Genomic DNA, 12,051 nt, shown 5'->3' on the forward strand with positions numbered 1-12,051 from the left:
TAACACAAGTACTTATCAGTGACCATAGGTTAACTCTCTTAATGTTGGAAAGCCTTCTCTGATAAATTGCCATGGCTTTAACCTTCTATTTCACTAGTGACCACCACAATGCAAGCATAAAGACAGAGTGGTATTTCATTAGTTCATAAGGCTGTGTGACTACCAAGCTTTACCAGCATTTTTATATCAACAGCCACTATGTTTTAAAACATTCCCCAGTTATCTTTCAATTTCAGGGTTACAGAGGGAACTGACAAGGCTGGTTTGGGTTTTTGGAAATAGGTAATTTTATATTTCTGAACTAGACAGTGTTATGAAGCATTGTTCATCACCTATTCTCTTAGTAATTACTGTTGTTCTGTTGTTTATCATGGGAAGCCTCTTGCATTTCTAGACAGCTGCAAAGAAACTTTTTATTTAAAAAAGGAAACAAAATGGGCTACAAGAGTAGTTTGATATACCTCTTCAAGACTTTTGCTAGGATTAAACGTGATTCTCTTCTTTGTGTAGTCTTCAATTGACCTGGAGATAGCTTCTAACCATTCATCTCTTTCTGTAGCAGAACTGTTGGGTTTAAAAAAAAAATAAATCAATTTATCACTAACATTTAAAACTAAGAAATGAATGTCGTTTAGAATTCTGTTAAATTTATTACACGTTGATTTAATTCCCTTCCAGTTTCCAGTCTGCAGTTCCTATGAAAACAAGTATTATTCTTATATATATTATACATAAATATATTAAAACCAACTGCATGGTGACAGTTATTTGTGTTAATAATGAAAAATGATTCTGTGTCTGTTGTTATAACTTGGATTCCCTTCCTTTTCCTTCCTCCCACAACAGCCTATGACTACTTCAAGGTTTGTAAATCGTTTCTTCCTCCTCTTCCTCCATGTACCCATGAACTGCTTGAGTACTACTGTTGTAAATGGAGCTCCCATAACATGGGCACAAGCTCATCATCTTAAGAAAGAATCTGAAATGTCAGCAAGTATTTTAAGTATTTTTCCCCCTTCTGTCTCATGGTGCAGTCTGTTAAACACAGCCCTGTGAAACCCCAAACTTTTGCCCCAAAAATGCAGTTTCTTCTCCAGCCCTGTACTCTTTGCTCCTATAAAGTCTTCATAGAAGAATTACATCACTTTAATACTTCTTTTTTTCCCCAAAATTTTCCATTGGATTAGCCAGCCAAGAGAGAGAAACAATCCTCTGTCTGATGAGCAAAACTTATCTTTCAGCCACTAGCACTTTCCTTCTCCCTTGTGCTAGAACACACATGGCTCCACAGTGGGCTTTAACTGCAGTAAATTGGACCAGGAAACCAATTCAAACTGAAGCAAGCTCTTCCTCAAGATCAATTTACTCTCCGGGCTCATCACACCGCTGCACAAGCACAAGGGAGAGGGAGCCGGGGGGAGGAGGATGCAGTCTGACAGTGGAAAAGCCGGACTGCTTGCTTAAGATGCAACACCAGCTTACAAAGGGCTTCAGACATTTAAACCAGAAGTGTCTACCAACCACTACTTTATTCCTCACTTCTTAAATAGTATCACATATCTATATCTATGTATCTATCTATTTACCTTTTCTTAAGCAAGAAATTGAACATGCACACAAAAAAAGGAGAGTTAGGGAAGAGGAAAGCAAATATTGAGGTGTGTGACGTTAATTATTATTATTTAATAGCTGCTGTAGGTGAATTTGAAAGCTTCAGTTCTTTATATTTTGAGCTGAGGTTTTGACCTGCATGAAACTGGGCACTACATAGAATCAGAGAGGAGAAATCTCATAAGACAAATGCGGGAGAAGCCTGCAAGGTACAGCAGAAAACATGATTGAGTGCACACAGCAACAAAGTCAGAACAAAAAGAGAGGAAATAAGCCAGGGCAAAGCAATGTATTATTGTCTGCCTTAATATCTCACACTCTGGGTGGAACATTTTGTTCAGCGTATTTACCCTTGCTTCCTCATCTGCTAAGAAGGATGTAGCATTAGCTATACAACATTCTTAATTCCAACTAACTCCTCTGGCTTTTTCAAAATCTGGTTATGTTATTTATGTTCTTAAAGCTATGTTAAATCAAGTTGGTTCAGTATGGCAGATCAAGCATTCCCTAGCCATGTGTGGAGTGTTACAGATGAGGTTTCATGGCTTAGGTCCTAACCTTTTACATGGGAGCACGCACTCAGCAGGCCTGCTGGCACTAGGCCTTTAGGGCTGTTTACAGTTCTCCAGAAGTTGAGAGCAAAGGTGGTTTCATTAGGAACCAGGCTGATGCCACAGCAGCAGCACAATGGACTCCTGCTATCCCTCCTGGTCACACAGCACTGCCACCTCCCTTGCAGTAGTTGCATCCTTCCTGAAGCTGCCTTGTTCACTAACACTGCAGAGTTGGGGAGGCAGGGCCGGCTGGCCTCACAGCATGCCAGGCTGGCATGACTGTTGCCTTCAGGATCTACACTTTACTTCTATACCGTGCTGTATCATGCAGATACAGTTGTCATTTTGTTGTTGTTTTGTTTTTGTTTATTTTGCTTTTATGAAGACATTTCTAGTACTACGCTGTGCTGTACCATGTAAAATAATCCACATTACCAGAGACAACCCAAGACAGCTGAAATTTCAACCCAAACTAGGTAAAACAGAATGCTAGTGCAAACAGCAAAATTAAAACCTGAAACAAGAAAGCCTCTTGTTTGGGCGTTAATCTGTGTTTCTGTCATTAATTGGTTTACATTTTATTACTAGCTATTTCTCACTAGCTTCATTGCTCCTCTCCCTCGACTCTGCCCCCAGAGTTCTTTCAAAGTCTCTTCTTTGATGTATACTCGACATCATGCTTATTATCTGAAAAAATTCAGAACGTAAGTTTGCCCTTGATATCCGTAAGATTAATTTAAGTCATTTTGTAATAGAGATTTTTTTACTACATAGGAACCAAGAAGCTGTTGCAGCGAGGAATCAAATGGAAGATGCAGTCTGTATTAACAAGATACCAATTCCCTACACACTTGTGCTATTTATCATAGGAGCATATTATTATTATCATAGGAGCTATTTATCATAGGAGCAATGTCATAAGCATATCCAAAATAACTATCGCTAGTAATACTGCTTCCAAAATAAACCCAGGCCTTGTTTACAGACAAATAACAATCAGGAAGGCACTCAGCGTGATGGAAAGTTACAGGTTTTCCTTCATGCACCAGCATGTATTTCATAGGAGTTACTTTTAATCAGCTCCTCAATCAGAAGAGGCTAACTTCTTCCATAAAAAATATGTACTTCAGGAGGATCACCTTTTCACTTTTTCTACATTACTTTTTACATTATAAATACCTTCATGTATTTGTGCAAAACCTAGTGACCAAGGCACCTAAGCAGGTTGGAGCTGCTCACATAACAGCGGTGCAGAACCATACATTAAACAGTGAAACGCATCTTTGTTCAAAAGAATCATGAGAAACGTTTATAAAAATGTGTTGGGAAATGCATCAATTCTTCTTTCAAGCCTGTTATAAATAACTACTACTCAGACACAACTGAGCTGCTTCCTCTGGCTGCTCTGACAAGGCTAACCTTGGTTTGCCCCCCAGCTAGAGATACTACTATCTCTCAGCAGACATCCTAATGTCAGTGTTTACAAGGTCACAAAGAAAGCAGCAGTCCACCCCTGCTCAGCTGTGCTAAATAAAAGAGAAAACACGTCTTTCTTCATTGCTATCAGTGCTGTCACAAGTGACAAACTGTATCAAACTCAAAACACAGTGAAAACAACAATCCCCCAAACCAGGTCTTTGTCAGAGGCAGCTCACTGAAGGTAGACCAGAACCACCCCAGTTCAGTGGCTGTTACATGGAAAATGTATTTACGGACAAGCTTCATTCCTGTTCTTCCTGTCATTTCTGTGTTTTCATGTCCCATTCAGTGCTCTACTGAGATCCATTTCTTGCCTGAGTTACACTGTTATTTCAGCTAGATGACCAGAATGATGCCTTACAATTTTTATCAGTTTACAGAAATGTCAAAGCATATTGTTATGCCTCATATCCTGTCCAGCTAATGCACTCACAGAGAATATCAGTAAAAAACACAGAAAAGCAAAACTTAACATTAACTGAAGTGAATTTTAATTCCTTTTCATCACAAAGAAATGCAGTGAGAGGATAGCTTGAATTTTACTTAAAAGATTTCGAAGGTGCAGCAAGCCAAAAAGGAAGAAAAATCAAAGTTGTTTTGTTCGATCTGGTTATCAGTTTGCTCTCTTATGGACAGCAGAATCCCTGCTAGCTGCACAGCCTTAAACCTAAATTGCTCAAATACCACATTTATTACAGTCTTTGTGATTCCATCTATTACTTTACAGAGAATCTTCCTTACAGGTCAGAGTGGACTGTATTACAGACTACAAATTCACGTGGTATCTGTGAATCTGGTTATGTACAAGTGGGTTTCCTTTCTGCCAGCCCAAAAGACTAAATATTCAAAATTGTTTTTTAAATGTGAACAAAAACAATTTAGAACAAAGCCCACTTTATTTCTAAAAATCCATCTGTCAGTCTCTCTATCCTTCTGCAGTAACACTAACCAGGAGTAACTTCTCAGTATGTAAGCGTGGAACAAGCTGTGATAAACTTAGGTAAAAAAAAACACAACCTTTTGAGCCCTATTTGAAATCACATACTTTTAAAATCATTTTGAATCCATGAGACTCACCTTGCTGAAAGAATGAAGGATCGCTCTACACTTTCTATGTTCAGTTCATTCTGATAAGCTTCCTGGGATGGCTTTTTAACCTTCGGTCAAGAGAAAAGAAATGTACATTCAAACTGACATGGTACTCTCATACTGCTTCATTTTTATGTATTGCAAAGTCTCATATGTTTACCACAGAAGGGGCAGATCTCACAGGGATCAGATTGTACAACATCCTTAGAGCCAAGGTGCAGTATGATTACAGAGAGCCCACCATTTTATTTCACTTTGGCAACATAGAAAGACTGGGTATTACAAGGGAATGAAGTTCAGTGGCTGTCAGACAGCTCCTGCTGTGCTTCAATATGCCCTGTCCCAGCAACTTGTGAGCTTCTCCTGCAACACTGCAAAAAAGCACACTGCAGAGCAACACACAAGCCAGGGCATCTGATATCCCCATGGATATCCATCTGATATCCCCATGGGCTGGATCTCTGGTGATTCTTCTGAGATACCAAGTTTCAAACACACAAGATTTTAAAAGTTACATGTGTTTCTGAGCCATGACAAGACATCTGCAGGCAGAAGAGAGGCTGCAGCTCTGCCTGTGAAAGCTCAGGCCTAGAAGCCAGATTCTAGCTGGACTTGGTGCTCATCTCTGGCAGAACCAAAGACAAGATACTTGGTTCCTGAGGCGATGGTTTGCTGTTCTTGCTGTCAAGCCAGAGATCATATCAATACATGGCACACATGCTCCTTGCTACTGCCTACAGGGGTTCAGGGCTTATCTTTGATGCTTTTCACAAAGACTCAGAATCAAAAGCCGTATCTTCTCTCCCTGTTAGCAGGTCTCTATAAGCCATGGAATTTTGACCACCAGAATGTTGCTCAGGCAATGGTACCAAATCTCTGGTTGTCATGAAGAAAAAGCATTCACAAAGCAAAAGACGGGCAGTTTAAACAGAATATTATACAAAAAAAGAAGGAGGCAGACTACTTCTGAGTAGGCCAGCACTGACAACACAGTTACTGAGGAAAACATAAGACAGTACTCCAACCGTATTATGCAAGAAACTTTATGCCTGTAGAACTGCTCTGTGACACGAGCATCTTTAACATCTCTTTCCAGCAATAAATACAGCTGCCTTGTGAAAATTTGAAGGCCCAAGTTTCAGCGCATTTAGAGAAAAACTTACTTTAGCAAATGACTCACCTTCATTCCAGCTAATGACAGCATGTTGTTGAGTTTGTACATCCCTGACTGAACCGGAGTAGTATACAACAGGGCATCATTAAACTACAAAGTAAAAGCAATATTTATTAATGACTGAAGATTGTTTAGAGACTGTTAATTTCAGATGCATTTTACAGAAAGTACAAAGCACTACATTCAGCTGTCCAGGAGGGCATCTTCTACATTTTATTATTCCACTTAGACCCCAAGAAACATTTTCTTGCATAAATTCAGATAACAATAGGTGTCTATTTATATCCTTCCCTGTGTAAACATACATTTGGCAATGAGTAAACACTGCGCAGATGTCAAAGAACATGATGTTAAAAAGAACAAAAATACTTCTAATGTACACAACTATATTGCACAACAAACTACTTCAGAGGGATAATAGAATTAACCCTTGAAACAATGTAAAACATACCAGAAACTAGGAGATAGCAGAATTAAGATCACCAATTTATGATCATACAGACAAGTTTGTCCCTATGAATTTTGTTGATGCTCTACCAGACTGAGCTCCATCTGATACACCTACTGCTCAGCTGTTAAATGTTTTATTTCCTGCGCTGTTCAGCACATGGGTCCAGGCTTTATTTACAAAACATAAACACAGATCAGGAGACTGAACTGCCTCAAGAGTTTTTGCTCTAAGGCTCTCTGCAACATAATCAAAGGTTTCAAGAGCCTACACAACATGATCAATTAAAATCACTGCCTACTGTATCAGTCCTCTGCATGCTACAAAGGCATCTCCAGAGAACACAATAGGCACTTCCAAGCTTAGAATGCAAAGTTCATGACCATCTAGGGAAATATTTGTTCTGCAGTAAGCAAAAATTAGATTTCAGGCAAGACCTTGCACCAATAAAGTCACAAACTACACACACAACAGTTGTTTTACTGTCTAAATGGAGGAGAGAAACAAAAGATTCAACTGGAAACAGAAACTTCAGAGATGCACAGAAGTTCTAAAACAAAACAACAGCAGGACAAGAAGAGAAGCCAGCATTTCACTTCCAGCTCAGCGCTCCACTTGGGAGGCAAGAGGCGAGGAGGAGGAGGGAGGGAATGGTGCAATAGCAGCAGCTGAGCTGTAGGTTTTACAATCTGGTACAAGTGGGACGGAGTAATTGTTTTAGTGGTTCAGATAATGCCTTCCCATAACACTGCTCAAATTTTAAACAAGCACTAATCTAAACAGTACTTTTTATTGAGAAACTGTTTTCTATTAAAATGTTACTGCAGCAGATAACCTCTCTAAAGTAGACTGAGCGAGTCTAACAGCAACAAATGGTCATTTTTTCCCCTCCCTGTAGTTACTACTTCTTCACATTCGTGGTGCAGCATTTCCGCCACTCAAAACTACAGTGGCGTTAGGCACACAGCAGTACACACACCACCTTACCAGAAAAAACATCCGTGGCTGCATGACCTTCCGAGAGAGCTTCATCAGTGTTCCTTCTTTCAGAAATATCTAGCAAATTAAACAAACAATTCAAAACTCAGTTGTTCAAGGCATAAGATGTATAAATGAGCTGATACATTCCTTCTTTCTCTTTTTTTTCTCTTTTCTTCCTTTTTTTGTTTTTCATTATTACACCTGAAACGTGGTGGAAGTTTTGCAATTCATGGTTTCCCTCCTCAAAAAGGCTGTTCATTTGTAAATCCCCCTAAAAGCTGGAGGGACTGAGTGGTTGCGTTGATTTTCCATGCTTCATTTGAAACTATGACAAATAAAAAGTTAAGATCAAGGAACAAATACTGCCTGTAAGATCAGACAGAATCATATTCTAAACATTACAAGTTTTCATCAGATGTTTTAAGAAAGATATAATAATTATACGTATGAGGAGGTAGATTTCACTTGACTGTCAGCACCAAATAATTAAGTGATGGATCATTTGTCTTCTCCATATGTGGCAACTTCAGTGTTGTGCTTGCCTATCACCCATGCTACACTTTTGTTAGGATCATTTAAATGTCAGCTGGAGAACCTACCCTTCCTGGCTGTACAATCTCATGATGTCCATTTAGACTGTACTGAATCTGCATGAGTTTCTGAAAGTTATCCTAGAGGGGAAAAAAAGGCAAAAGGGTCAGTAATTGCCCTTGCATACGTGACTTTTTTGTTTGAATTATAGAAAAGGCTTTAATCGGCCAACTTCCTAAGTCAAAATACTTACTCCCTGCTTCATGATGTCATTGGCATGGTTCGCAACTTCTATGACAACAGCTAGAGCATCTAAAGAGCAAAGAAACAATATTTTATATAGACCAGTTAGCACTGATGTCATGGAAAAACAAGGAAAAAACATAGAATTGTAGAATCATTAAGGTCAGAAAAAATCTCTGAGATCATCTAGTCCAACTGTCAACCCATTATCATTACACCCACAGATCCCCCTTCTACACTGTGGCAAGATTCAAGGACCTGACTGAACAGTCACTGCATTCAAGAGCACTTCCCATGGATCCCAGAGGCTCTGGATCACGGTTTCACAGGTGTGTCCTATCAAATCATCACTTCTACTAACAAGTCACAACATCAATCATTTCATATAGCTAATAAAAGCCCTTTACAAGCAAAATTAATTTTTACTTTCTCACACAAAGGATCGCTTTAATTTCAATTAACAACATTTTAACTGAGACCAGAGAGAGGTTACTTAAGCTTTTTCCATTTTACAAAACTGCCCCCAGTGCCAGTCATGGGAGGAAATCTAGAAAAATTATCCAAATTCTTGTGATTTCTTTCTTCTGCCTTTATTTTTATGGTTTGAGGTAACAGCATAAAGCTCAAGCTTCTAAATTTCAGACTGGAAGAAAACAAAAATCTCTGAAATAGAAAAGTTATGAAGACGAGAGAGATTTTACTAAGTACTGATATTTAATAACTAGCAACTCTGCTGAAATACGCACTTAGGTGTAACTGCAAAAAGGGGTTATATAACAGGATTATGTAAGTCACTGAACAGCAACTCTGTATATTACACAGAACACACGTAAGGATCTTATCCCAAAACCTGTAATTGATTTATGTAGGAAAAATCAACCTCATTTAGTTGAATGCTAGCACAACTGCACTGACAAAATGTCATTTAGCACTGAGTAACAGTTAAACACTGCAAATAAGTAAATGAAGTTAAGCACTCCAAATAAAGATTGCTTAAAAGCACTCAGAGAAGCCTACCTTCCCAGTCAAAACCAAAGCCTTGAGTTGTTGCAGGTGTTTTGTTTTTTAAGATATCACTACAGTATTAGCACGTTAGACTATGTTTACTTCCTTATTGATGAGTTCACATTCAGAAAGCAAGTACATTAAAAGATACAGATTTCTGAACCAAAGGGTTCAGACGGTGATGAAGCCAAACTAAAGCAAGGTATGAATATGAACAAAAATCTCCTCCTAAGGCAATCTAAAGAGAATTTTATTGAAGAGTTTCAATACAGAAGCTGGAGAAATCACAAGAAAGTATTACATAAAACACACTTCTTTTAAATTATAGACCTTTTAAACGCTCAGTTGCTTACCACAGCAGTGCAAACATCAGCTTGTTCGCAACCATAAGAAGTGCAAGACAAATTTTTCTGACTCTGAAAGAGTCATTTAAAATATTTTTGGGGTTATATTTTCAGCACAGTCAAATAAACTACCATATCTAAATGTCCTAAGAATGATAAATATTCATAGATTTTCTGGCACTGTACCAAGAGACATAGCTGTAAGAAAGTGAACTTGGCTCAGAACATCCAAGGCACTCGTTTAGTGCATTCCCACCAGATACATCTGTGCAGCCCTCCTGAAGATACAGGCTTACACAAATGCCATAAATGAGAACAAAATAAATGACTTGGGCTCATGCAAATGGAATGGAACCACTGGCTAGAAGCACTCCTAGTACCGCTGAGCACCAGAGGCACTAAGTGTGTGTAGAACTCAGAACTAAACAGAAAACATTTCTACTTATATTAGCTTAGCATTTTGCATGCATTTAAAATTTAGAAACTTTATTGTGTTTACACAAGCTGTTGTTTCTTAAGAACAAAGAGACATTTACCTTGAGTATCCCTATAATCTGCAGATTCTTCTAAAAGGTTTTTCAAATAATCTGCAAAAAGAAAAAATAACAGAGGCGTTTTTGTTAAAGAAATAAACAGCATCAGAAAGCATTAAAACCCAACATCTTCCTAGCAATCTGCCTCTCAAGCACGTCTATGCCACATTACCTTTTAAATTTGTTCAGGTAACAACATAAGGAAAATCAGCATTTCCACAAGGAAAGAATATAATGATATTTTGCTCAGGGAAGAGGAAAAAAGCAGTGACTTTCTCTAAAGGGAAGTGATATGTTGTAAGTATTATTCTGGAACAAAACAAGCAGGTGGAAGACAAGTACATACTCGCCATCATTTACATTTAAGATGACACAAGAAAGTTTGAAGATTATAGATAATTGTCTGAGCCCTAACTTGTCTACAGGAGATGAGAAAGAAGTAATCCAATACAGCAAATTGGATTACGATTAATATTTTTCAGTTAAAAATTGCACCTTTATTAACTATTATTAGAGATTATAAGGCAGCTCAGCTGTTCATGTAGGAATTGTTGGTTTTCAATTGCAAATTTAGTTCTTCAACCACGAGGTGGCAATCTCAGTACACTCAAAACTCGGTAGTTTTTCCATTTATTTGACTCGGATAAAATTAACTCCAAATGTCTGACTATGGGAGAAAACATCCCTCCTGAGATTCCATTGCCTGGTCTTGTGTCCAGTTCACCAAAAAGTATGATATCCTGTCAAAGACAACTATACAGCCTCAATACTGCTCTGAACTACTTCAATTTGAAAGAAACACAACTTTATAAGGAACTTCCAAGGGAATACAGCTGTTAGATTGATAATATCAATACTAATTCATAATTGTCTTTTAAATAAGGTACTCATATTCCATCTGATTTAGAGAAAATTCATTGTATATAATCTAGGAAAGGTTTGATTTCAGCTTAGCAGTTGTGCATGTTTCATGTAGGAGTGAAAGAATTCAGCTCCCAGATGTTTGCCCTACCCAGATTCATCCTTTCACTCAATAAGGATCGAGAGCCAATTGTTCCTGCCTTCACAGGACGTCTTGCTTCATGCATGCCCCTTAGAGAGCACTCAAGAATATTGTAATGGTTTCCTTATGCAAAATAAGGGAATTATGAAATGTGGTTCAGCAGTCGAAACACCGCGAAGAGTGAGAAATCTTGTCAGTTAATGAAAGCCTTGAGAAAAACAGAACTACAGGAAGAGAAACATTTGGCACTGAAGCTCTATTCTTTGGCAAAGACCTAAGGGAAGATCCAAGAGAAGCATGAAGAGCAGGTTGGGATGAAGGAGCAGGGCCTTGCTGGGGGCAGCTGCGGGTGAGCTGGGGGTGGGAGCGCTGGGAGGTCTGGCTGGGCCTGGGAACACCCACAGCCTGCTGCTCCACTTCAGGTTCTGGCTGATCCTTATCAGAGAATGGCCAACGTCTGATTTTAACATGAGCCTGACGTGGTACCAGACTTTTCCAGCTCTATAACACTGCATCCTTCATACGTCTCCACATCTTTTGCTGTAGTAGCCGCAAGTGCAGTATTTAGGTGCACACATGTTGAAATGATTTCATCAAGAAGACGAAATGAATTCATCTTGTCTCAGTTTGGGTTGTGTTTATAAGAAACTGGCATAAGATTAAAATCAACAGGAGGTATTTTACAAGGAACTGAGAAGAGTTCACATGGTTTTTAACTTGGTTCCTGAAGGAACCCACTTCACACACACACACACACAACAGCTGCTCTTCCCTGCCTCAGTGTCATTAAGTAGGAGCTGCACATTACTGCCCAGGCTGAGCAAGCATCATGGGCACCTTCCATAAAGAAAGCAGGTTAAAGTTTTACTGCAACTCAGCCTCCACCAGAGCCAGAACAAAAGACTCCAGCAGACACCTCCCAGCGTAAAAGTGTGAGTCCCTACAGCTTATACAGGAACTGCAGCTTCTTAAAGCAGCCAGCCAGAGTCACTTCTCTGTGGACTGGGAACAAGAGGTCAGGTGGATATAATTCACTAATCTGCATATGCTCCACTG

General features: G+C 38.9%; 1 protein-coding gene across 1 annotated transcript in view; it reads right to left on the reverse strand.

Moving 5' to 3' along the window:
* FGD6 (FYVE, RhoGEF and PH domain containing 6) overlaps positions 1-12,051 on the reverse strand; it is a 63,640-nt gene that overhangs the window by 9,498 nt on the left and 42,091 nt on the right. Inside the window, exons 9-15 of the mRNA XM_015858402.3 lie at positions 9,996-10,046; positions 8,121-8,179; positions 7,936-8,007; positions 7,343-7,411; positions 5,914-5,997; positions 4,722-4,801; positions 462-564 (exon numbers count right to left, since the gene is read on the reverse strand). Coding sequence (XP_015713888.2) covers positions 462-564; positions 4,722-4,801; positions 5,914-5,997; positions 7,343-7,411; positions 7,936-8,007; positions 8,121-8,179; positions 9,996-10,046 — 518 coding nt within the window. The remainder of the gene's footprint in view (positions 1-461; positions 565-4,721; positions 4,802-5,913; positions 5,998-7,342; positions 7,412-7,935; positions 8,008-8,120; positions 8,180-9,995; positions 10,047-12,051) is intronic.

This window comes from Coturnix japonica, chromosome 1, assembly GCF_054131305.1.
Source record: "Coturnix japonica strain WE chromosome 1, WE-NBRP24, whole genome shotgun sequence".
NCBI classification, from domain to species: Eukaryota; Metazoa; Chordata; class Aves; order Galliformes; family Phasianidae; genus Coturnix; species Coturnix japonica.